Raw genomic sequence first — 22535 nt, forward strand, 5'->3', positions numbered from 1 at the left:
GACTGCCATCATAGTGCAGGTGGGGCTGCACATTGGTGGATGTGGAGGGGAGTCCCCTTTACCTGTACAGCACTTTAAGTGGAGAGTCCAGAAAAGTGCTATATAAGTATTATTATTTTCATATTATTAAAGCATTATTATTAATAATATTATTAAAAGTGTTATACAGTATAAAGTATTATTAATATTACAACAACAACACTACTACTACTACTACTACTACTAATAATAATAATAATAATAATAATAATAATAATAATAATAATTCTTATCAATATAAAATGAGTAACACGGAGTCTGCCTGTGAAAAGACCGGTGTCTTGTGGCATGTTCCAGTGATGAGAAGTGCTAAAAATACAACAAATGAGCATTAGAACCAATAGCTTCTGTTGTAATTTGAAAGCCTCTCAGCGTATAAGCAATCTACTGCGTATGAAAGAGCATCACTTAAAAGACCAAAGTATTTTCTAAAAAAGCTTCAGCATCAGACAGTTTTTCTTGGCGTTCTTCACTTCTTAATCTCAACACTAAAGAAACCCTTTGATGAAAAGATGCCATATACAGTATAGAACCTACCACATTTAGAGACACATCTGACCTACTGAGCAGAGAGATCCCTTTCCTAGTTCATACCCATCTTAGTCTCAATGATCAGCTGCAGACTTAAAAAAATACTGGCATTTGGAAAAGAGTGACTGGCTTAAGAAGTTGGAGTGACTGAGCTAGACGTATTTTCAAATCTTGGCCCATCACTTATACACTTATACTCATACAAGAAAGTAACAGCATGCAAAACCTGTAACATGAAAAAGGCTTGGGACACTACACTCTAAGAATCTAGAAACTTGAGATTCCCTGCCCAGCAGCAAAGCTAAAGCATTGCAGCTCTGTTCAGACTAATCAGAGCTGAGACAGCGACAGTTCTTCAATGCCTACATTTTCCACTACTCCACACGTTTGATCCCTGGATCAACTCCAGCTCCAAGGAACACTGTATTCACTCTCATCTGTAATGGCGCCCCATCATTAGAAATCTATCAAGCGTCTTCTGGCAACGAATGCTCTGCACCTGGTTTAAATCTTTTAAAAAAAGGGACGCAGCTTACAGAGTAGCGATTCATTTATCACAAATTACTTTCATTCCAAATAAGGGTAATAGAAAGCCAAAAAATATATGTTTTGGTGCTTAATGAAATGCAATGGCAATACATTAGTTCATTTTACATTTTAAAATTCCCCCGCATTTCCAGTTAATAAAAGTATTTAATCATTAAATTTGTCAGATTTTAGAGGACTTCTTGTCAGGCCAGGAAAGGCCTTTTTTAGATATGTCTGTTCTGTGATAATGAATTAACCGGAATATCACCAGACATTGATTGTCATCCTTGGATGTAAAGAAAGTTACGGCCATCTGGGGAATCATATACCAATAAATGACAGAAATAGACAAGTATGGTGAAAACAGTCAAACTTGAATAGGTGAAAATATTTAATATTTAAAATATCTAGGTTTTACTTGAATATTTTGTCTGGGCCATATTTCAGCAAATCGTTAAAAATATTTAACAGCAATCCAATAACTTACCATTTAGGCATTTCATACGGTGTGAGATAAAGGTCAGCCAAAGTGTTTAGGAAACTATGACTAACGTTAAAAGATTTTAAATCAAAGAGCTCTTCACAAATTTACTGCCATAAACAATTATACCAAATATGTTAGCAACATGTGAGACAGCCTGGAGCTCACTGAAGTGTACAAATTTATTATTCTTAAAGGAAACAAAAAGATTATTATAGGCCTTGGCATTATTAAACATTTTAATGCAAGTACTGTCAGAAATAGATAATACATGAAAGACTGGGAGTATTCAAAAATAAGTCATTTGTCACAAGCTCTTTATGATGGTGTTATCATGAAAGTCCTTAGGTTCAGATATACACCATATTTGTTTTCTCAAAAGATTGATTCTAGTTCCTGCTGTATGGAAAACCCTAATACAGATCCTTAGCTAAATGCCAAAAATAAGGACGGCAACATTCAAGAAGGATTGGAAGGAATCCTCTCTTCTTCATACCGAAGATACTGCTTCATACTAAATCTCTTGTGTGGCCTTAATAAATCACAATTAATAAATGCACAATTGAATTGCATTAGTTGTCTATGAATTCCAGTGCGTAACTGCTGAACAGTATCAATGCCTGGTCTAGTTTTTGACTTGATATTTAGCATGCAAGCATTTGGCTTAACTGAAATTATACAGGGCTCCTTTGAGACTTCACTTACAGTATTCTTAATAAGGGCATATCATGATAAAACTTAGATTTGAACCTAGTCTTCATCTGTGAAATCCATAAACTGGAGCATTGCGATTAGTAAGTATATACAGGTATTTATAATTGTAACTATTAGCTAAAATGTAAAAAATGCACAAATTTTAGTCAAAGAAAAATGTATTTTATGAACTGGAAAAAAACACATTTTAACATCATCTTCATGTCGCTTTTTTTGGACTATCTATTATTTGTTGTTCAAATCATACCTTCAGTTATGAAAAGGTAAATCAGAAGTGAAAAATAACTCTTAGAGGAAAAGGAAAAGAACTGTAAATGACTCCATGTACTGACAGAATCAAGCTGAAAACACTTTTAGAGGGTGCTACACCTTTCAAAGGTGTTCAGTAAGGAACCCAATGGACTGAAATTCAAATGACGCCGATTCCTCACAGTACAGAAGCTGTCAAAGAAATTTTTGACAGTTGCCAGAGAACGTGCTTTCAGCTGTGCTGTTCCCAGCATAACCACCTCACTGCGGTCTCTGGGCAATTTGCATACAGTATTCTCCTCGCATTTGTATGGGTTTGCTCCAACTGACAATCTTCCTCGCAAAGACCAAATTTGTTTGGCTACTTCACATTGTCCTCCCCTGGGTTTGATGCCTGGCCCCAATGAGGAAAAGAAGCTGGGCACCCTAACTCATTACTCTGTCCTATCACAAGCTGCTCTGGAGCCCTGGGCATGCCCAGCACTTAAAACAGAGTACAGGCTGGGTGGGTGAATGTAACACCTTTTGTCCACAACAAGATCACAACAAAGCTAAATATGCCTTATTCTCAAAACAGGCCTAATATGCCCATATATTATGTCCTTAATCTAAACGAACCACCTTGAAATTAGTTAATAAATAAAATCCTTTGAAATAAAAGTTTCCTTTTAATTAATTAAACACAATCCAGTTAATAAAAAAACAGATACATACACGTAAACACATGACAATTCACTCTGTTGGAAACTGATAAACAATATCTTACAATCACAAATTCAACTTTCTTAAAACAGAATCTGATGCTTTAGCTGCATGAAATGTTTTGCTGTAGTACAACTGTCATACAGTGGCAGAAAAAAAACATTCTAGAGTAACGGGACAAACTTGTCTCTTTTCTTAAAATTTCAAGAAAACATGACAGTTTACTACAGTAGGCCTTGTTTCTGACACTAGTCACTGCAGGAGTTGGTAATGATGTCTGCACTAGAAACCAAACATTTCTTCTGTCCTTTGTGCATAAACGCATTTTTCCTCGGAGTTAGTATTTCCACTGTATCAGTCAACAGTTAAAATTTTGACTCTGGACTTCCTGTGATAATTAAAAGACATTAAAGAGTTTTAATATTTTCAGAGACTAATCCTTCACAAAAATGTTCACTTTCTTGCTCAATTAATTGTAATCTGAAATTCTTAAAAAATTAAACTTGGATTCATCTCCTTTCTTTTTTACCGGAAGAAATGGTGGTGAATGTGTCGTGTCTCACAAATACAAGAAGGTCCTTAATGAAAAGAAAACGGTATTATGCAGCTCAAAACAAAAATGAAAGACGTTTCACTTGTTGCACTTTATCGTTGTTTACATTGGATGATTTTACAATGAGATGTGGAAATTCCTGAGTAACGTAACAATCTGGCAATCAGTTGGCAACGCTATATCAGTCAGGTGGCATGCAGACTGCATCAATGCTGATTGATTAACATGTAGAAGGAACAAGTCTTTGCTGTCTCAAAATCCTGTCATGACACAGCAGTGGAGGAGCCTTTTTCTGTCATGTTACTCGCAAGGGGAATTGGTGATAGGAGACATCTGAGATTCAGAGGTACTTTGGAAAGCAAAAGTAATATGTTCTCTGGCTCTGTCTAGAAAAGGATCAGAAAAGGTAGGGTTGCTTCCAGAATAGTGTTTCCACTGCATCAGCTCGGAGATTGACAGATGCTTTTGTGTGCTGGGCTTCTCACTTTTTCGACCCAGCTGACAACTTCTCTCCATCAGGGGTTTTACTTCTGCAGCCAGACCTAGACACAGGGAAACGAGAAAAACACTGACTGATCGTGACGGTCATTAAAATTCAGTCTGCGGCTGACAAACTGCACAGCTTTTGGAAGGCTGCTAGCTGTAAAAGTTCAGATTTAAAATGGAAAATCGTGCAAAAAGCAAAATGCTAAATCACATCCAAGTCCAGATCAGAAACTATTATGACCATCATGTGGTGCACAGCATTTTCATGATGCAACGCTACCCATCACAAAAAGTCCTCTTAAGGCAGTCCCAGGTGCCACAAGATGCCTTCCTTTTGTTCAAGAAGCAGAGGTTTTTGAGGTATTTGTACTGACACATTCTGACACATTATGTCCAAATCACTCTCTGTGAAAGCACCAAAAACATTCGTATGCAAGTGGCAATATTCTGCCTTCAGTACAAGGAAGTAAAAAGAAAGAATAGCAAATTGACCTAGTATAACCTAAAACTAAATTATTCACAGCTGAGCCTCTAACACATCTGGGCAGTGGAGTTGGACAGATGTTCTGTTCGGGAATCTACATTAAGAACTCCATACTCATGAGCAGTGAAACCTTAATTTCGCTCTAAATTTCACAGTGAGCCAGTTATATTTACGGAAGACAGATGTTACTATACAGTATGTGTTAATGGAGAACACTTTTATTTGGCACAAGGTATTCTGTACCTACTGAAGCCTATTTAGCACTTTTGAAGATGCCCCTATTAGTAAAGTGTTATATTCCTCTAAGATTGGAGTATTAAAGATATACTGCAATTATTTGAGAATCAAATAGACAAAGCAAGGATTTTAACCATGTTAAAACCTTGCAGACTGCAAAAAGACAGCCTTGCAGCGTACCAAACGTTCCTACACATGACAGCACAGGGTCATAATAACACCCAGGTTTTGAAACTCCATCAGGGGTTTGATTTGAGGCCTGCCAGCAACAACACCAAAGTCACTGTGTGATGCATAGCCTGTGTCAGTCGATTCTGTCTTGTTACAGCTCAGCTTAAGAATGATATTTTGCATCTATATCTTGATGGCATCTATAAATAATGATATCGACAACAGTATCACAGATAATGTAACAATTCATACCAGTGAAAGGTGACGACAGACTGAGATATGTCAGTTGTTTTTTTAAAAGGAAAAACTGCAAGGGTGCTTACTTACATTTTTAAGTCCTATATTAATTGATAAATGTGTACCCACAAACCATTTTCTCCACTTTATACCACCAACTGAAATGGTGGAACAATACTCAGCCCATGTTGGTTTCAAGTGGGGGGCTGACTTTTTTTACAAAATGCACCATGTGAGATGGACGCCGATGCAGAGCAGAATCTGCAACAACCTGAGATGCAGATGAAGACTTTCCCGCCTTCATCTGAACCGCGGTGATTTCAGTCATCTGGAGCCGACGCGGGCTCACTCCGGCGGGGCTACGAGCATCGGCGCGTCAAGTCACCCGCCACGAGCCTCCGGGAGAAGCTCCCACTGGATCGGCAGCTCGAAGGCTCGGTTTTCGCGGGCGGGAAAGCGTACAAGGTGAGGGGATACCTCCCGCGGAGTCGCCGGATCGGCAGCGGCAGCCGAGCAGGTCGTGAGTGACGCACTCCGAGTCCTCGTGGAGAGTGAAGAGGTTCCGCAGCTCCTCCGAGGAGAAGCTGATGTGAGCGGCCCTCTTGGACAGGTCGACCACGGCTCCGGACAGCCCCTGCTTGCTGATCTGCCTCTGGTAGATCTTCTCTTCGATAGTGCCTGACGGCAAAGCAGGAACGAGAGAGGCGTCACCGCTGGTGGGCCTGGGAACTGTAAGCTCTCAATACGCGCTACTCCAAACGTCCAAAATTATTTTCATCTCAACTAAGATGGCTGTGATCCAGTGTTAAAACTCACCGCACAGGTACAGAAGCTGCAACAACTTCTGCTTTAATAAAATGACCTCAAGGGTCCATCAATATAATCCTGCAATGTGAGAAACACTGTCTTAACCATCCGTGTATTAATCTCAAAGCCTAGTTTCAACTCAACTCAGATATGGGAAATTGTACAAATTGCCCAAAACAGCCTATATGTAGATTTTCATAACTAAATGTTCTGAAGAGCAGCACTAAGTTAATAAAGCTGAATGTGATTCCAACAGTCATACTGTGAATAGGAAAACAGCAAGCTTTGGAACAATTTCAAATTACGGAGAAGTGCAATAAACAGGAATCAGCCCCAACAAGCAAATTTCACACAGTCAACACTTTGCAGTCTGGAAGAGAATGAACACCGCAAATCTCCTGATTCTCTTTTAGGATGCCAATGATTTAATGCAACATGTGACATTCTGAAGCCACTTGACACATCCTGCCATCCATTACAAAAAACAGGTGATGTCAATATTCACAGAAGGCTGCAGCAGAAAAATTAAAGCTATTTTAAATACACAGAGAATATTATTGCTAATTATGTTCCTTAGCAACAATTCACATACAATTTAGCTTGTTTATTGCTAATGATACGCACTCACGTACACTCAAGATCACACACTTTGGTGATTAAGCCAGTTTACTGCTATAAGTGTATGAACAACTCCCAGCAAGAAATGAATGCTTTGGCAACGAATGCTTTGGCAATTGTACTGTATACATCTGAACTCCCACTGCTGACTCAGTCAATTCTTGAGTGGGAGAAAGTGAAATAAGGTCACCATTTCTTGTGGGCCTCCGAAATAAATGTAAGCTCTCAATGTGCACTACAATAAACATTCAATTTTTTTTCCCATATAAGAAAAAAACTTTTTATGCTTTCATATAAATCATGAAACTGGATTTTTTAATGGTATACACTACACTTTGTTGACATCTTAAACCATTTACATTTTCAGATAAAATGCAGCGAATCAGTTCAGATGGTTTGAAAAGGAGAAAATATTTTTCCTTTTAATCCATTATTCTGAACATACTTAATCATACTAACAATGTTCCTTTTGGTGAATCTGATATTTCAATGGTTCCTACAAGCCAAATCAAATGATTAATTTCCAATATATGGTATGAATCACTGGAAATAATTTCAAAAGAGAGGTACATAATCCAGGAGCAGAACCAATTATGATTCTGTTTTCTCGAAAATACACAACAGTGTAATGGTTGCAATCCAGCATCAAAACAGGTAAAGAAGTTGCAAGAACTTCTGCTTTAAGAAAATGACATCAAAGGGCGATCAATATAATCCTGCAAGGTAAGAAACACTGCCTTAAACATCCGTGTATGAATCTCAAAGTGTAGTTTTCAACTCAACACTCAGATACTGAAGTGCAGTTCATTTACTTTGTGTCTGAAAATGGAAAATGTACAATTACTTGATTTTGGCATTTGTGAACTTTCATTTCATTTACAATGAAAGTCCTTACGCAGGACCGTGCATTACACATTCTGGTGAAAGGTGTTGCTTTGCAGCAGGCAAAGGGGCAGGTGAGACTAACCTGTGGTGAGGAAACGGTAGATGTGAACAGTTCTCTTCTGACCATCTCTCCACACCCTGGCCATGGCCTAGGGACACAGAGCACACACATATCACCCAACAGCCTAGCGAAGCATGTGACTGGAATCCCACCTGTAGTGTCAGGGAGGTGTCAGGATGGGAGAGCAAAATAATCTAGTCAGGGCGTAGGCTGAAAGGCTGCTTACCACTTAAGAGTTTGACCAGCAAACTGTAGTTCACTGAGATACTCAGCGACTAACATCACAATGTCCTTTGAGGCCACTGTTAATCATACCAAGTTGTAAGAACCTTCATTCGTAAATGGAAAAAAAAAACATATTATTGAAAATACACACTTCTACTTCACATCTACAGACATTTACCTATCTTAAAAAATATGATTTATATTTGTACGTCCAAACACAAGAACTAAAGCACTTCACAGTGACTCCTAGCCTTTAGAATGGATTGTAGAAGAGTAAGGTAGCACATGATATGCAAGATAAGTTTTCACTTTGTGTATTAACCTCTTCCAGTAACAACATAGATACACTGAAAAGCAGGAATGTGATGACGACCAAATGAACATTCAAAATACTTCTACAGGGGGAACTTAGTCTTTTTGTATTTTTGAAGCAAGCAGATACTAGATGATTTTTAACTCGAAATATGCAGAACCTGCTTGGCTCACACTGCAGCACTGCAGCAAATCAACCCAATACCGCCACCTGCTGTTCAGTTTTTTCAATACAGCTTTCATGCCTGAACTTTGGAGAAACCTGGGGAAAAGATACTGTTATTTCCTAGGTATGAATACCTACAAAAATACATTTTTCCACGTGCCCTAATTATGGCTTTACTTTGTGCAAAAGTGCTGCACCGTCTCATCTCCTTGTTGCCAAGGTAACACCTTCTTGCAGATCTCACAAGGAAACATTTGTTTCTTGGTGCTAAGAAACTAACTCACCATCACTCTCAGTCCTGCACAGTATAAATCATGACCAAACACACATTCCTACTGTATGCATCCTACCCTCAAATCCAGCTAACGGGAGTAATTCAAATAAAAATGTGTGCTAAAAGCTCCCAGTTAAACACGGGCCATGTAGGATATCAATATTTTTCACCTGCGTTCTGGCACCAGATATCAAGAAAGAACAAAACCTAATTCAGTACTGAATGAATCCCCCCAGAAACACCTAACATGACTCAGGAGGAAAAGAAGAATGTCCTTATTAACCACTCCTGACTATAGCGTTTCTCACAATGCTCTACAAACTACTACCTTTAGTGAGGCGGTTTAAAATGCTTATGCCCAAGAACAATGCGTACAAGAAATCGTGCCCTGTGCACTTGGTGCATTAAACACAGCCAAGTGACTGTTTCCCATATGAAGCTATCGGATTAGTGCAATGATACTGTAATATGGTCAGGGCAAGGTGTGTGAATAAGTATTGTTGCACAGCTGGGACTATTTATTGTTTTTAACTTGAATCTATTTTATGTTGAATGTGGTGTGCTTTTGGAGTTTTATGATGGTCATGTCCAAGACCATTTTCTAACCCTTCTGGATGGACATTAAAGTTACACACAGTAATATACTTTATTGATCCCGTGAGGGAAACTGCAGAGCAAGAAGAAGTATCTCAGCTCCCTAGTATTCCACCGTGTTGTGATCGCAAATCTAATCGCCGCCAAAGACAAGAAGAAAAACACTTAACTCACTAACCCTAACTAACTGAACAGAAAACGAAAGACAACAAAAAGACACAGAGCTGCTGTAACAGGCTGCCACTAGCAAGGCGCCATCTTGAATGAGCTCCTTTGCTTCCTGCAGTGGCTGTACCTGGATGTCGTTGGCTGGGTTCCAGTCAACGTCGTAGAGAACGAGGTGCGAGGCTCCCACTAAGTTCAGCCCCACGCCCCCTGCCTTGGAGCTCAGCAGGAACACAAAGTCGGAGGAGTATCTGCTGTTGAAGACGTCCACGATCTTCTGCCGCTGCGAGACCGGGGTCTGCCCGTCCAGCCGCGTGGACCTGTACCCACAGCGCCGGCACAGGTCCTGCAGCATGTCCAGAGTCTGGGTGTAATTGGACACGAGCACAACTCTGGAAGCAGGTGCGAGAAAAAGCGATCAGCTCCACCTGCAGATGACCGGCGCACCCCGATCTGACTGCTTGTGTGGAAGGAGAAGCAAATAAAATCCTATCCTGTTTCTATCCTATAAAAAGAAAATCCGATTTCTAAAAGGAAGATGATTTCTGCGTTCAAAGGTCAGACACTAAGGGTACAGCACATCTTCGGAATCTCTGCAACTTAAGCTGGCTGCTTTAATTGTGTTTGCTTCTTTCATTTTACAAAGCATCAATTTTCTGTCGCAGGCTAATCTAAGCAGAGGACTGAAAGCTAAACAATGGAATAAAACAGAAACTGTTTTGAAAGAGTTCTGTCACTTTGAGGAACGAGGGTTCTGTTTCTCAGAGCGTGCCTGTTTATCTGGATTCCCTTGATGTCCATGAAACCGATTCCATCTAACTCCTCACTTTATCATGAACTCACACGCAGTGAGTATGGTTCTCTACCAGCCTGTCTCCTCTGTAATCCACGCAGACTTGTTCAGCCTGCTAGACGGCTCGCGGAGGATGATTTAAAGGACCACCGGCCTGCGCTAACGAGTATGAGCTGTAATTACTGCTAGAGACTCGGTCACAGTAAGCACCTGTCGGCGGGACTCAGCTGGCGGATCGCTGCAAGCAGGTCTGTGAGCACCATCAGCTTTCCTGAATCCGACGCGTCAAGCCCCTCTGAAGAGTACCCCTCAGGGAAGAGCCCAGACAAGCCTTCGTACAGAGAGCTCTCGGCTGCATCAGCGCAGTCACTCCTGGCCCTGTCTTCTCTTTCCTGTTAAAACACAGCCACGTCATTCAGCACCCCATCTGACAAAGGGGGACCAACGCAAGACAAACGTACTGTACATCTAAAGCTCGGCTTACAGGTCAAAGGAAAAAACATTTTTATTAAATTGCAGCAAACAAGGGACAAAATGATTATCCTGCATTTTTACCCTGTACTAAAGGTATACAACGTATTTTGTTGCATTAAGCAAATGATATTGTTTTCTCTGAGTTCAGTTAAAAGAGACAGGAGAAATACGATCAAGGCACCTAATATGGCATTAAAAAGAAGGCATAATCACTTAATTCATATTCTAAAACAATGACTCAATTCTACCAAAAATAATAATCATGACAACATTACAAGATTATGGATCAAGAAATGCACATGGCTGACAGTTCATCTGCTAAAAGGTGTTTCACGAAAGCAGAATGATGAGCATTCTTGCACATGATAAATAGAGTGTGACAAAACGTTACAGAAAACAGAATAACCATGTGTACTCCCTTTATAAGAAGGGTAAATAATGTGTTGTTTGATTTACATGAACAATTTTCTTTAATTTCTGATTAATTGTTTGATGTTATTATTTCTGTTTTGCATGAACTGTTGTCTACAAATACCACCTCTATAAAATCTGCATTTGCCCACGGACTGGCAAAAACAGCTCCCAGATGAAGGGGCGTGTATTTACAAAGCTCATAAAGTAATGCATATGCTTTTCAGGATGCCAAGAAATCATGTCAGCGTGTAAATGGAAGATCTCTTTACTTCATGTGCGCATGAAAAAAATAACAAGAAACCTATGTCTTTGCGACCAAGACAGAACCAAGAAATTGGAAATCACACATGGGGACATGCTTTTTTTGCACAGCCACGTCTCTGGCTGGCTCACCCTGATAGTGGCGTACAGGAGGCCCGGGTGGTTGCAGAGTTTCTTCAGTGCTCCAATGCAGACCAAGTGAGGGCTGTTCTCCAGCGCCCCCTGCAGGCAGGACCTGACCAGGCGGCAGCTGAGGATGTTGCGGTAGACCTCGAGCTGGAGGGGTGTGGGCTGGCAGAACACTATCCACTCCAGTTTGGGGGGCAGGTAGCTGTTGATGATCTCCTGGGTCCTGCGCAGGATGAAAAGCCCAGTCAGGCGAGCCAGCTCTGCCGCCCTCTCTGCACCCAGGCGCTTCTCCTCCTGCCGATTGGAAACACCATCATGCAGTCGCCCAGGGCCCTGGGGGTTCATGTCACGAGTCCCGACAAGCTGTTTCACGCCTGATTTATTGTGCGTCCTATCGAGCATGCTCGTAAGCAGTGGTACAGTATGCCGACATTCCTGAATGGGCTGCAATCCGCATCGTGTCTGCTCCAGGACAAAAAGAACTGGAAACACTTCTCACAGCTGACATCTCACAGCAGTGAGTTTGAGGGATGAGAACGTGAGGGTAAGACACCTCAGGAAGACATTCCTCGTCATTTTAACAGAATTTAAAATTGAACAAAATGTGGTAGACAGAAAAAGGACCTGATTATAATAAGAATCCTTACACTTGTATAGTGCTTTTCTGGCCACTCCACTCAAAGCGCTTCATAGGTAACGGGGATCCCCTCCAACACCACCAGTGTGCAGCCCCCACCTGGATGATGTGCCAGCAGCCATAGTGCACAACAACGCTCCCCACACATCAGCTCTCAGTGGGGAGGACAACAGTGATGAAGCCAGTTCATAGATGGGGATTATTAGGAGGGCATGATTGGTAAAGGCCCATGGGGGAAATTTGGCCAGGAGACTGGGGTAACACCTCTACACATTGAGAAACGCCCTGGAATTTTTAATAACCATGGAGAGTCAGGATCCAGTATTACATCTTATTTGATATATAATATATATTATATGATATATATATAAGGCCGGCACCTTTCTCACAGTATAGTGTTCCCATCTCTGTATTGGGGAATAAGGATCCACATGGACTGCAGGGTGAGAACACCCTACTGGCCACACCAACACCTCTTCCAGCAGCAAACTTAGCTTTCCCAGGAGGTCTCCCATCCAAGTACTAACCAGGCTCACACTGGCTGAGCTTCAGATATACAGTAGTATATACAGAGTGATATACAGTAGCCGCTGACATATAAACCTCACAACCATAATTCCCTGCTGCACGTCACAGTTTTTACAGAATGTACAGTAGCATTCACTGCTTCGATATTTCACCTCCAACCACCTAGTTAATGTCTCTAATTGCTGTTTAAAAGAATTGCCAAGAATGGTATGCACATTTTTAGCTATATCTAATGTCTTATATCTTATATTATAGATAATGTCTATATCTATCTTAGGACAGATCACTTTTCCGGTCTGGAAGAGCAAGAACAGGAGGAAACCCATACCCCTGTAGAAGATGGCTGCCGGGACTTGACAATGGGCTCCTCGTACACCTTCCTGTATGCGGAGGAAGAGCCCAGGATTCCAGGATTCACAAACTCTATGATTGCGTGGAATTCCTGGAGGTCATTCTGCACAGGAGTGCCTGTGGGTGGAGGGAGAGACGTTTCTCTCAGACTGGTTTCATTTTTCAGGTCAAAGGTTCACAGCTGCCACAGCCGGCAGAGGAGCAGACAACTTGACAATTCAAAACTTGGAAAACAAAGAACATCACGACGTTAAATAGTAGGTCACTGTTACCACGGATTCCTCTAAATAGGTGGTCTTGTCTCAGGGATGTATTTCATATTGTTATTGAGACAGGGCATAAATAAAGTTTCGACTACATTATTTTACTTTTAATAAAACACATAAAAATAGACAGACAGATCTGTTTAAACCATGTGGCCAGGAAAGTAGACACAGGAGGGCAACAGAGGTAGCAGACATGAGCATGCCATCACTGTCGATAACATTCTAATAAGGTAACTTACACAACAATTTTTTAGTAATACACTTTAATGTCATGTCATTAGGTCTACTCTATCTTTTTAAACATTTCTGATGGAAGGGTTTCAGAATCTGTTTGATCTGCCAAGTGTAACCATACTGACAAAATGTTTTGTGCCGATCTCATTAAGTTGAGTAGCCAACGGAATAAAACCGTGACCTCGTTTAAAATGATTTTTTTTTTTAATTGCAAACACGCGTGTTTAATTTTTCAATTCACAAGGAGGTGTCAGGAGCTGGGCCTCAGCACCAAATAAGCACAAGATACAGTACACCAAAAGTACTGTAGACCAGGAGTAACATATCTTTATACACCATGACTGGAATATTTTACGAGCAACTTAGTAAAAAGTAAAGTAAGGTAAAATACTGTGATTTACTTATCTGTCATTATTTGCTCAAGCTGTCTAAGAATCTTTAGCCCCTGCAGGAGATCCTTCTCAACAGCTCTCTTCTAAGGACAGACTGTTTACCTGTTAGAATGATCCTTCTTTCACAGGACAGGCTGCTGAGTGCCGAGGAGGTCTTGATGCTGCTGTTTTTCAGGCGGTGCCCCTCATCACAGATGATGAGGCCGAACTCCACCCTCTGAATCTGCTCCACGGAGCGAAGCAGCATCTCATAGCTGATAATGAGCACAGCGTAGATCTGAGAGTTGACAAACTCTTCGACTTTGTGATCCTTTTAATGACACACACAGACACATGGAACAATGTCACATTTCTATACTGTACCACTTCAAAACACCACAGCTTTAATCATTCCGTCTCAAAACTGCAGAACGTCTATATGTTTTATGCAAGTATAACAAAAATTAAAATACTTTTTAAGCTCTCTGTGCTACAAGACTGTATTACTACATATCTGGACAACTTTAACTGAGGCTACAGCAGGTGTCCAGGCAGTCATGCAGGCCTTAACACGACAGGAATAAGAAAAAAAAAGACACCTTGTGAGTTAGTGTAGTTACTGCACCTACTGTCTAAGTATTAATCAGGATGTCCTGCAGGTAAACAAAGTTAAATTAATGAACTGATCGATGAAATAACATATAAGGATTTGAATTCAGTATCTTCATCTGTCGTGAAAACACTAACAAATGGGCTAACTTTTACCCTCCCAGGGATATCAACCGGAAAATTAGGCAAACGCTCTGAAGCTGAGGAGTTTTAACAGGGAAAAAAAAGAAAATCTAGTTTTTCAGGCCTCTCGCCTCACATGTACTCTGGATACAGAACAAACTCCGCAATTTCTGGTCGGACCCTGACAGATGCCTTTCTGTCCCTCTCCCCTTCCCCCTCCGTCGTCGGAGCGCCAGCCACCTGGTCCACGGCGAACACGCCGATCCGCTGCCCGCCCAGCCACTTCTGGAATTCCGCGCCCCAGTTGCGCACCAGGCTGCCGGGAGTGACCACCAGCGCCCGCCGGAGGACGGCTCTGCCGCCGTAGGGCCCCTGGCGCAGCAGGGTCCACAACAGGGCGACGCACTGCAGGGTCTTCCCCAGGCCCATCTCGTCGGCCAGGATGGCGCCGTGCCGGCCGGCCGCCCTGGAAACGCCAGTGGGAACAGCGCGGGCGTGCGTTTAAGACCGCGAACAGGCGGCGCTGCTTTACCCAGAGGGCTGTGAAATAAACGGCTGAGCCATGCGGTGGAAGGCGAGACCCCGGCTACCCTCAGGAAACAGCTGGATGAAATTCTTTGACCAACTAGCTACTGAACAGGCTAGATGGGCTGACTGCCCAACACCACCAGAACGGGCTCTCCAAAGGAATATTGGGCAAATAAGCTCTTGATGATATTAACGGTTCCAATGGCTTTCCTGTGGTTGTAGGTACATAAGCTCTAGCGTAGATTTTCTTTTAATAACAATGACTTAAGGCAGCTACCAAAAGTGACTCGCGGTTGTACATGATTAGAACATATTATCTAGTAGTAATGTTATAGATACTCATTAATACATTAATACACTGACAGTGACCTGTTTCTGGACTGAACGCATCTACACATCTACTGCTACATCTGTTCTCTTTCTTTTTCTTTTCCCGTTTACAACCGTATTTTGTGCAATATATGCCAGGGACCTGTGCAATACATTTACATCTATATTTATATCTATATCTATATTGACATCTATATTTATATTCATATGTGTGATACGATTTTTCTGTGTACTGTTCTGTTCTAGTCTGTTCTTTGTGTGTCCGGACTGTGAGTAACTCTTGTATTGTATTGTATGTATTGTACTATTATTATATAATTTGTTACACTGTGGCTGTGTTGTCTGTGTTAAGCTGCTGTTGCACTGCAATTTCCCTCACGGGATCAATAAAGTATCTACCTATCTAATTACCAGCTCTAAAAAGTATTTTAATTTCATTTACTTCTTTTGCAGCAGCAGTGCAGTCAGCAAGACTGTGACTCCTACATTTGTACCAAAGTTGACTTCATGAAAAGGACAGTAAGACATACAGCAACAGCAGGCTAATGCAAAACACAGGATTCTGGTAACTTGCCCTGTTCGAGATCTACATCTGCCAGGGCTATGCTGCGCCAGTAACAGATATGCATAAACCAGTCAGCTCCAGTGTATATTGTCTCTTTGGACGCAGTGCATACCTCATTCCCATGACACACTCGTACAGGAAGACGACGCCCTCTCTCTGATGAGGCCTGAGGTGGGCAGTGAGGTAAGGATCCACAACAACGTCCACCACCTGTAGACCAGCCTTGTTGAACAGCCACTGGTGGTTCAGAGTGGGCCGAGGCATGACCAGAGCTCCTGAGCACGGACACAAAGGGCACTGGGCAGTCCAAGCTGGAAAGTCAGCGGCCGTTTCTGCACTGTGGCACACGTGTCAGGGACAGACCAGTATCTGCGGCTAGTTTGTGGTTTAACAGTCGTTCCACACACCCCTCGTCTATTCCACCTGCTCGTCATGGCCTGTCACCGGTGAAGGATCCTGTCCTTCCCCTCCTCACCCTCTCTCCCATTCACACCCCAGTACAGTCTCCTGGGAGCTCAAACAATGCACTGATTACCATGACGGAAAGCAAAAATGTAGCAAAAGCATAAAAGCCCCCCGAAAAAAACACATGCTGACTCAGTCCTGCATGTGTGTCTCGATTTCATGTTGTTAGGCCACAAAATGTGTTACTTTGGTAGGGGTGTGTAGACCTTTTATAGGCACTGTATGCATCTACATACAGATCAAGACAAGTGGCAGCTGCTTGCTGTATACCAAGTGTAAAAAAACGGGAATAACCCAGTGTGCACTGATACAATCTGCTAAGAGATTTCATTGCAGAGGTACATATCCATGCTGCATTCCAGTGGAACAAAATGGAGGGATTTAGTTACTGCAGCAGCAGGGTCTTAATAACATCAGGGTGCCTGAAGGTGTATTTGAGAAAATGAAGACTGTAGCAAGATGTAGTAAGAAGGCGTCTGTACTGCTTCCAGCATCCTAGAAATTTGAGTAGGTTTTTTATTTAGGAGCAAAAAGTGATCCCGTTGACGGCATTGTCTGTTGGGAGGTGTTTGGGCGCTGATGACGGTAGGGGCTTGGGGTACCTGGGGCGAGAGGGTCGTGGCGGGGCCTGCACCCTGCTTCAGTCTCCGGGGCTCGCTGGAGCGCCCCCGAGCCGCTCTTCCGCGCGGGCCCGGCGAAGGGCTTCTGGGCCGGCCTGCGCGCAGGGACAGGGGGCGCGGCGGCGGCTTCCGCAGGGCCCTCGTGGAAGCAGCGGCCACTGCTGAAGTCCTCCGCGGAGACGGCGCCCATCACTTCGATCTCTTTCCCGCCGACCATCAGCGACTGCCCTTCGGCCAGGCTCTCCAGTTCGGAGGACTTGTAGCCAGTGCCTGCCGAGGACAGCAGCCCGTTACACCTTCCCAAACTGATCCCGATCCCAGGGGAGAGCCAGCTGGCGCTATACAGTTAATGCACTAGTGTTGCATCCTGAACTGTAGATTATTAGGAATTTATCGGGTTGGCATTTTTATCCAAAAGAACTTCTACGGCAGGGGATTTTCCTGGGGCGGTTCGGGTGGCGGACCTGGATCAAGGGTACAACAGCAGTGTCCCACCTGGGAATGATCCCACAACCTTCCAGTTACACTTCCAGAGCTCTCCTCACTGCTGCCCAGAAAGGATAACCTACTGCTCTCAATACACAAAGAAGCCTACTTCCCGAGTCACAGTGTCCCTTAAAAAACTCGTTGTCATTGTCCAACAAACACTTTAAAGTACTAGCCTCTTTCCCATTCTAATAGAATAAAGATTCTTTCAGGAAGTATTGTAAGCAAAATTGTTTCATTGTGCAGTCCCTCCAGACAGACGCAGGTGTACAATATGTCCTGAGTTGCAATGAAGGTGATTAAAGGAAGAATAATAAATACATTTATCTACAACTGTTTTCATGAGTAACTCATGTTAAAATAAAAAAGAAACTATAAAAAGTGCAAATACCCACAGAAGCTTTATCTGGGCTTCCCGAACCTTTTCAGCTTGTGGTACACTTTCACCTCAACTGTTCATGATTCCACGGATTATTTTAACATATCAGACAGTAAAATAAATATTAATACACCCATCCCTCAATTTACAATCTGTTCTTGAAAACTGGTCGTCCAAGAAAGAATATTGCTGCTTGTTTATGATAATTACCCTGTTTACCCAAGTATAGCAGTTAACAAGATAAACAGATAATGTAAACATTTTGTACAAGTTCTAAGAAGGCAGGTGCACAGAGGAATGGGGCTGTGGGAGGTCAGCGAGGCATTTTCGTTTTGTCGATGAAGGGTACAGCCTCCACTGTAGCTAAACTTTCTCAGAACTGCGAGAAACCGGTAGGAAAACGCACACTTCCTTACGGAGAAACATTCTGAAACCGGGCGTTTGTACACTGAGGCACAGGAGTATGTGTCATCACATTTTTGACCGGAATGTGAAATCCGAGTGCAGAGCCAGGGCTTTCCTCCGGGGGGCGCCAGTGAGCAACCCGGCAGCTCTCCAGACCCCAGGCCAGGGCGGCTCGGTGGGGGTGGGCTGACCCTCACCTCTCCCGATGTCTTTGCCTTCCAGGTCCTTCAGCACCACGCTCCTCCCTCTGGCCACCAGCACGGCGTCCCCCTCCCACCTCTTGTGTTTCTTCTTGGACGCTTTACACCACACCACGCTGAAGTACCTGGCGGCGCTGTCCGGGCTGCCCTGCCCTCCCGGGGACGGGTCTGGCTTTCCCCGGCGAGGGGCCGGCGTCGGCTGAATCGACTCCGACAGGGGGGGCCGGGAATCTGCCAAACAGAAAGAACTCAACCCGTCACTTTTCCTCGAAGCATCTCAGCATGGGACACTTCAGCCTGTCACCTGTGAGAGAATGACCGTCCTGAGGGGTTTCTGCTAGGTACATAACCACAGAAATAAGGGAAAATGTATCTTTTTAAAACTCCATCTTTAGGTCTGCTGTCACTTGTCGAGGAAGTAAGTGGCTTGAGTGCTGAGTGACATAAAGGCAAATCTCGGCAGCACGTTAATACAACTTGAAAGATCATCATTTGCTAGAACATGGATTCCTCTGAGTATGCTGAATATTCAGACAGTGTATCGGTGCAACCGCAAGCCAACTAAGTCCTGAAAGCTTTAGGATAGAAACCAGGTGACTCCGCCTGTGACTGTGAACAAGAGCCACATTTTGAGGCAGCAGCAGTCATGGGAGATGTGGTCAGTCAAACCAGAGGAGTTGAAGTATTCTGCTTAAAAACCACTAGATTTTTGTACTTCTGTTGAGTGTGTAGTGTAGGATCTTTTTACCCAAAGTGTTGTAGGTGTGTGGAACCATTAAACATTAACCATTAACATTAACCTTCAACAGGCAGCTGGATGAGGTCCTCCAGTCAGGGCAGAGCATTACTTATCAGAAGGGTTGTGGGTCTATGGAGCAATCTACTCAGTCATGTTGTTGAAGCCGATAAAATTTAAAAAATAAACCTTCTTAGGTTCACTCTTCATTAAATCTGCTGCCTATAGTGCTTAGAAGATTGTGGCACAGAAATGAAAGCACATTAATACTCTGATTAAAAACAAAACCTCAGCCATCCCTCTAACCAAGAATTCCTATCCAAAAGAAATCCATTATCCGTACAGTAATCTATGATCTAGGTTTGATGATGACATTTAATCCGAGTCTATTTTGTTCCCAAAACAAGTTGTCACGGAAATGCATTGGGATTGCCTTATTTAAACTCGCCAAGTGTATAAAGTACTACAGTATGTGAATATCATGAAGCCTTTTACCTAGACGATTCACATTTAGTCAGAGCCCTACAACAGTATTAGATTGAAAATAAGATCAATCAACTATGTTCATTTGTAATTAGAACTGACTGATGGATAGCAGAAAGGAAAGACTGCTAATAAAAATACACTTTTCTTTTTGTTTTCAATGACAACAAAATACATTTCAATATAAATCATTAACAATGACCAGAATGGTCATATCAGAATCCTACCTATGCTTATAAAAGACATATAAAGTATACTGAAAAGGGGTGTAATTGATGTTACAAACAGTCCTAATGCTTTTGGATAAATTCATAACATAGATAAAAAGATCAAAGCTTTACTCTCTTATTCCTAGACATTAGACTGAGTTGGCAACACAATTTTCACTTTCTGTTCATACAGTACATAACATTTTTCATAGAATCCTGTAATTTCAAAAATAAAAATAGTGGTTCACCTCTTGTGTATCGATGCTGTTCTAGTGATCGGCCACTAGAGGTAGTTTGAAATAAAAAAAATTAGGCAAACAATTTTCTGCAGCCTGATACTTTTCTTTAGCAACTTGGTGAATATAGCTTATTTCCATACTGCTAAATTAATACTTTCAGAAATGTACTACTGTATATGGCTTATCCCAGTTACTAGAAATGAATTGTTGGCATGCTGAAAATGTATACAGTACATTAACTAATATCAGAGGAAACAAATGATCCTCATCTGTTAAATTCTGTTCAACATACTGAGGTTGCAAAACAGTAGGGTATGACATTTTCCTGAAAACTGGGGAATGGGGAAAAGTTGCACAGTAATTGCATTTTATTTTGCCATCTTTTGCTCCAGCACGTTAAAGATGAAACAGGGAACCTTTGTGCCTTATTTCAGTCGACATCAGGTTTAAAACTGTCAAAGGCCTAACCAAACAAGCTCTTTTGACATCTCCCACAAGCAAATAAACCTATTAACCGTTTATGCCAATACCCGAGGAGGCAGATGACAGTCCTGATATCATTATCCTGGGACATCTGCAGAGTGAAGACATTCGCAATCATGGTAGGAAGGTTCTACAGCTGTCACAAAGGCTGCTTTTTTGGCGATTACTAAATCAATCAACGAATCTACCCCGCTCTGTCTTTAATTGCGATTCTAAAAGCACACAGCATTGACTGAATTGATGGGAGTCAAACCACGGCGCACCCAAAAACTTATATATCCACATATTTGTGCCGTTTTATCCATTGATTAGAATGCACATCCTTGTAAATATTATCTGTCACCACATGTTCAGTCACACCACATGGAAAACAAAGCTCAGGATTTCCTATTGTGAAATGTAACCATTCTGAATTTTCGATCATCTACTCGAATCTATTGCTTCACTGCAGTTAAGAAATCCATCTCTATTAAAACAACTCGCGCATATACTAAAATGGCTTGAAAGAGTGAAATACTGCCAATTCTACAATGGTATGTACATATAAAATACATTTTTATAATTAATATAAATATCTAATTAGTCCATATATGTATGAACCTCTTTATCCAATACGATGTCCAGGAAAGCAACGAACACAAGGCCCATCACAGGGCAGACACACAGACACAAACACACACACCAGAGCCAGTCTTCCCAGAAGCCAATTGACCTACCAGTACATCTTTCTGTAACAAAGGTTACAATTTTATTGAACACACATGACATAGGTAAACTCATTAAGTTGATTAACGCTGGTCACTAATCAACAGGGTGGAAAGTGTGGCAGAAGTGAGCGTGGAAGCGACACAAGCAGGCGACGTCTTGTTGGGCTTCATCCCCACCTCGTAGAACCATGGCAGGCACGAGCATGTTCACTGGTCTCGGAGCCCTCCAAGACACACACCAGCTCAGCTCATTCGGAAAATAATTAAGTGGCTCAATTCTGACCTCTAGGACTCCAATTTCACGTTCTTATCACGCAGGAGTTGCATGAGCAGCTCAAGGATGTGTGCTGTCCTGCTGCAATGGGGTCAACTTCAGGAAGAGCAGAAAGTGTCCTACTATGTAGTACTTGACTAATGGAGCACATCAGTCCATTTACCAGAAATACAAGAGCAGTTCTGTACAGACCTGTCACTCCAATCCAGACCTCAACATTCATCCCGGCCAGCTGTTGACTGATGATCTCCTAGACTGTGGCCTATCATCAATCAACTGTTTGGCCACAACATCTTGCCAGGTTAGAAATCGCTGACTGAACAACCCCGGATGGCAATCGACAACGTGCTGTCTTAGTCCAACTTCCAAAGCAACAATGGCACCAATGTGTGGCATTCTTGATAAAAGGAGCATACCTTTTTTTTTTCTCAATTTGCACCATCTTGACAATCTACAGGTCGAATCACCTCATCACCTGTGCACAATTAACACCCTCACTAACTAGGTGAACTAGTACTTCTGTAACAATCAAAGTCAAAGTATTTGGGTCAGTAAAGAATGATCAATTAAAAAACAAAACAACACCAAAAACATTTAATCAAGATCCAAAATCCACCCGAGTTTTCTAAAAACAAAAATGCAGTGGATTTCTTTTGATGCCTGATATGATTGTAACAGGTGGAAATATTTTCTTCCTTCCAAAAAGGATTGCAAAGC

General features: G+C 42.2%; 1 protein-coding gene across 2 annotated transcripts in view; it reads right to left on the reverse strand.

The window, feature by feature from the left end:
- Nucleotides 1–3218: 3218 nt before the first annotated feature.
- Nucleotides 3219–22535, reverse strand: part of rad54b (RAD54 homolog B) — a 39178-nt gene continuing 19861 nt past the window's right edge. For both annotated transcript variants that reach the window (XM_015358220.2, XM_006636122.3), the window contains exons 4-15: nt 18685–18918; nt 17200–17487; nt 16245–16407; nt 14950–15175; nt 14101–14308; nt 13084–13223; nt 11594–11884; nt 10523–10704; nt 9650–9911; nt 7805–7871; nt 5890–6090; nt 3219–4339 (exon numbers count right to left, since the gene is read on the reverse strand). In XM_015358220.2, coding sequence (XP_015213706.2) covers nt 4098–4339; nt 5890–6090; nt 7805–7871; nt 9650–9911; nt 10523–10704; nt 11594–11884; nt 13084–13223; nt 14101–14308; nt 14950–15175; nt 16245–16407; nt 17200–17487; nt 18685–18918 — 2504 coding nt within the window. In that variant the 3' untranslated portion in view covers nt 3219–4097. The remainder of the gene's footprint in view (nt 4340–5889; nt 6091–7804; nt 7872–9649; nt 9912–10522; nt 10705–11593; nt 11885–13083; nt 13224–14100; nt 14309–14949; nt 15176–16244; nt 16408–17199; nt 17488–18684; nt 18919–22535) is intronic.

The sequence above is a fragment of the Lepisosteus oculatus genome, chromosome 10 (assembly GCF_040954835.1).
Source record: "Lepisosteus oculatus isolate fLepOcu1 chromosome 10, fLepOcu1.hap2, whole genome shotgun sequence".
Lineage (NCBI taxonomy): Eukaryota > Metazoa > Chordata > Actinopteri > Semionotiformes > Lepisosteidae > Lepisosteus > Lepisosteus oculatus.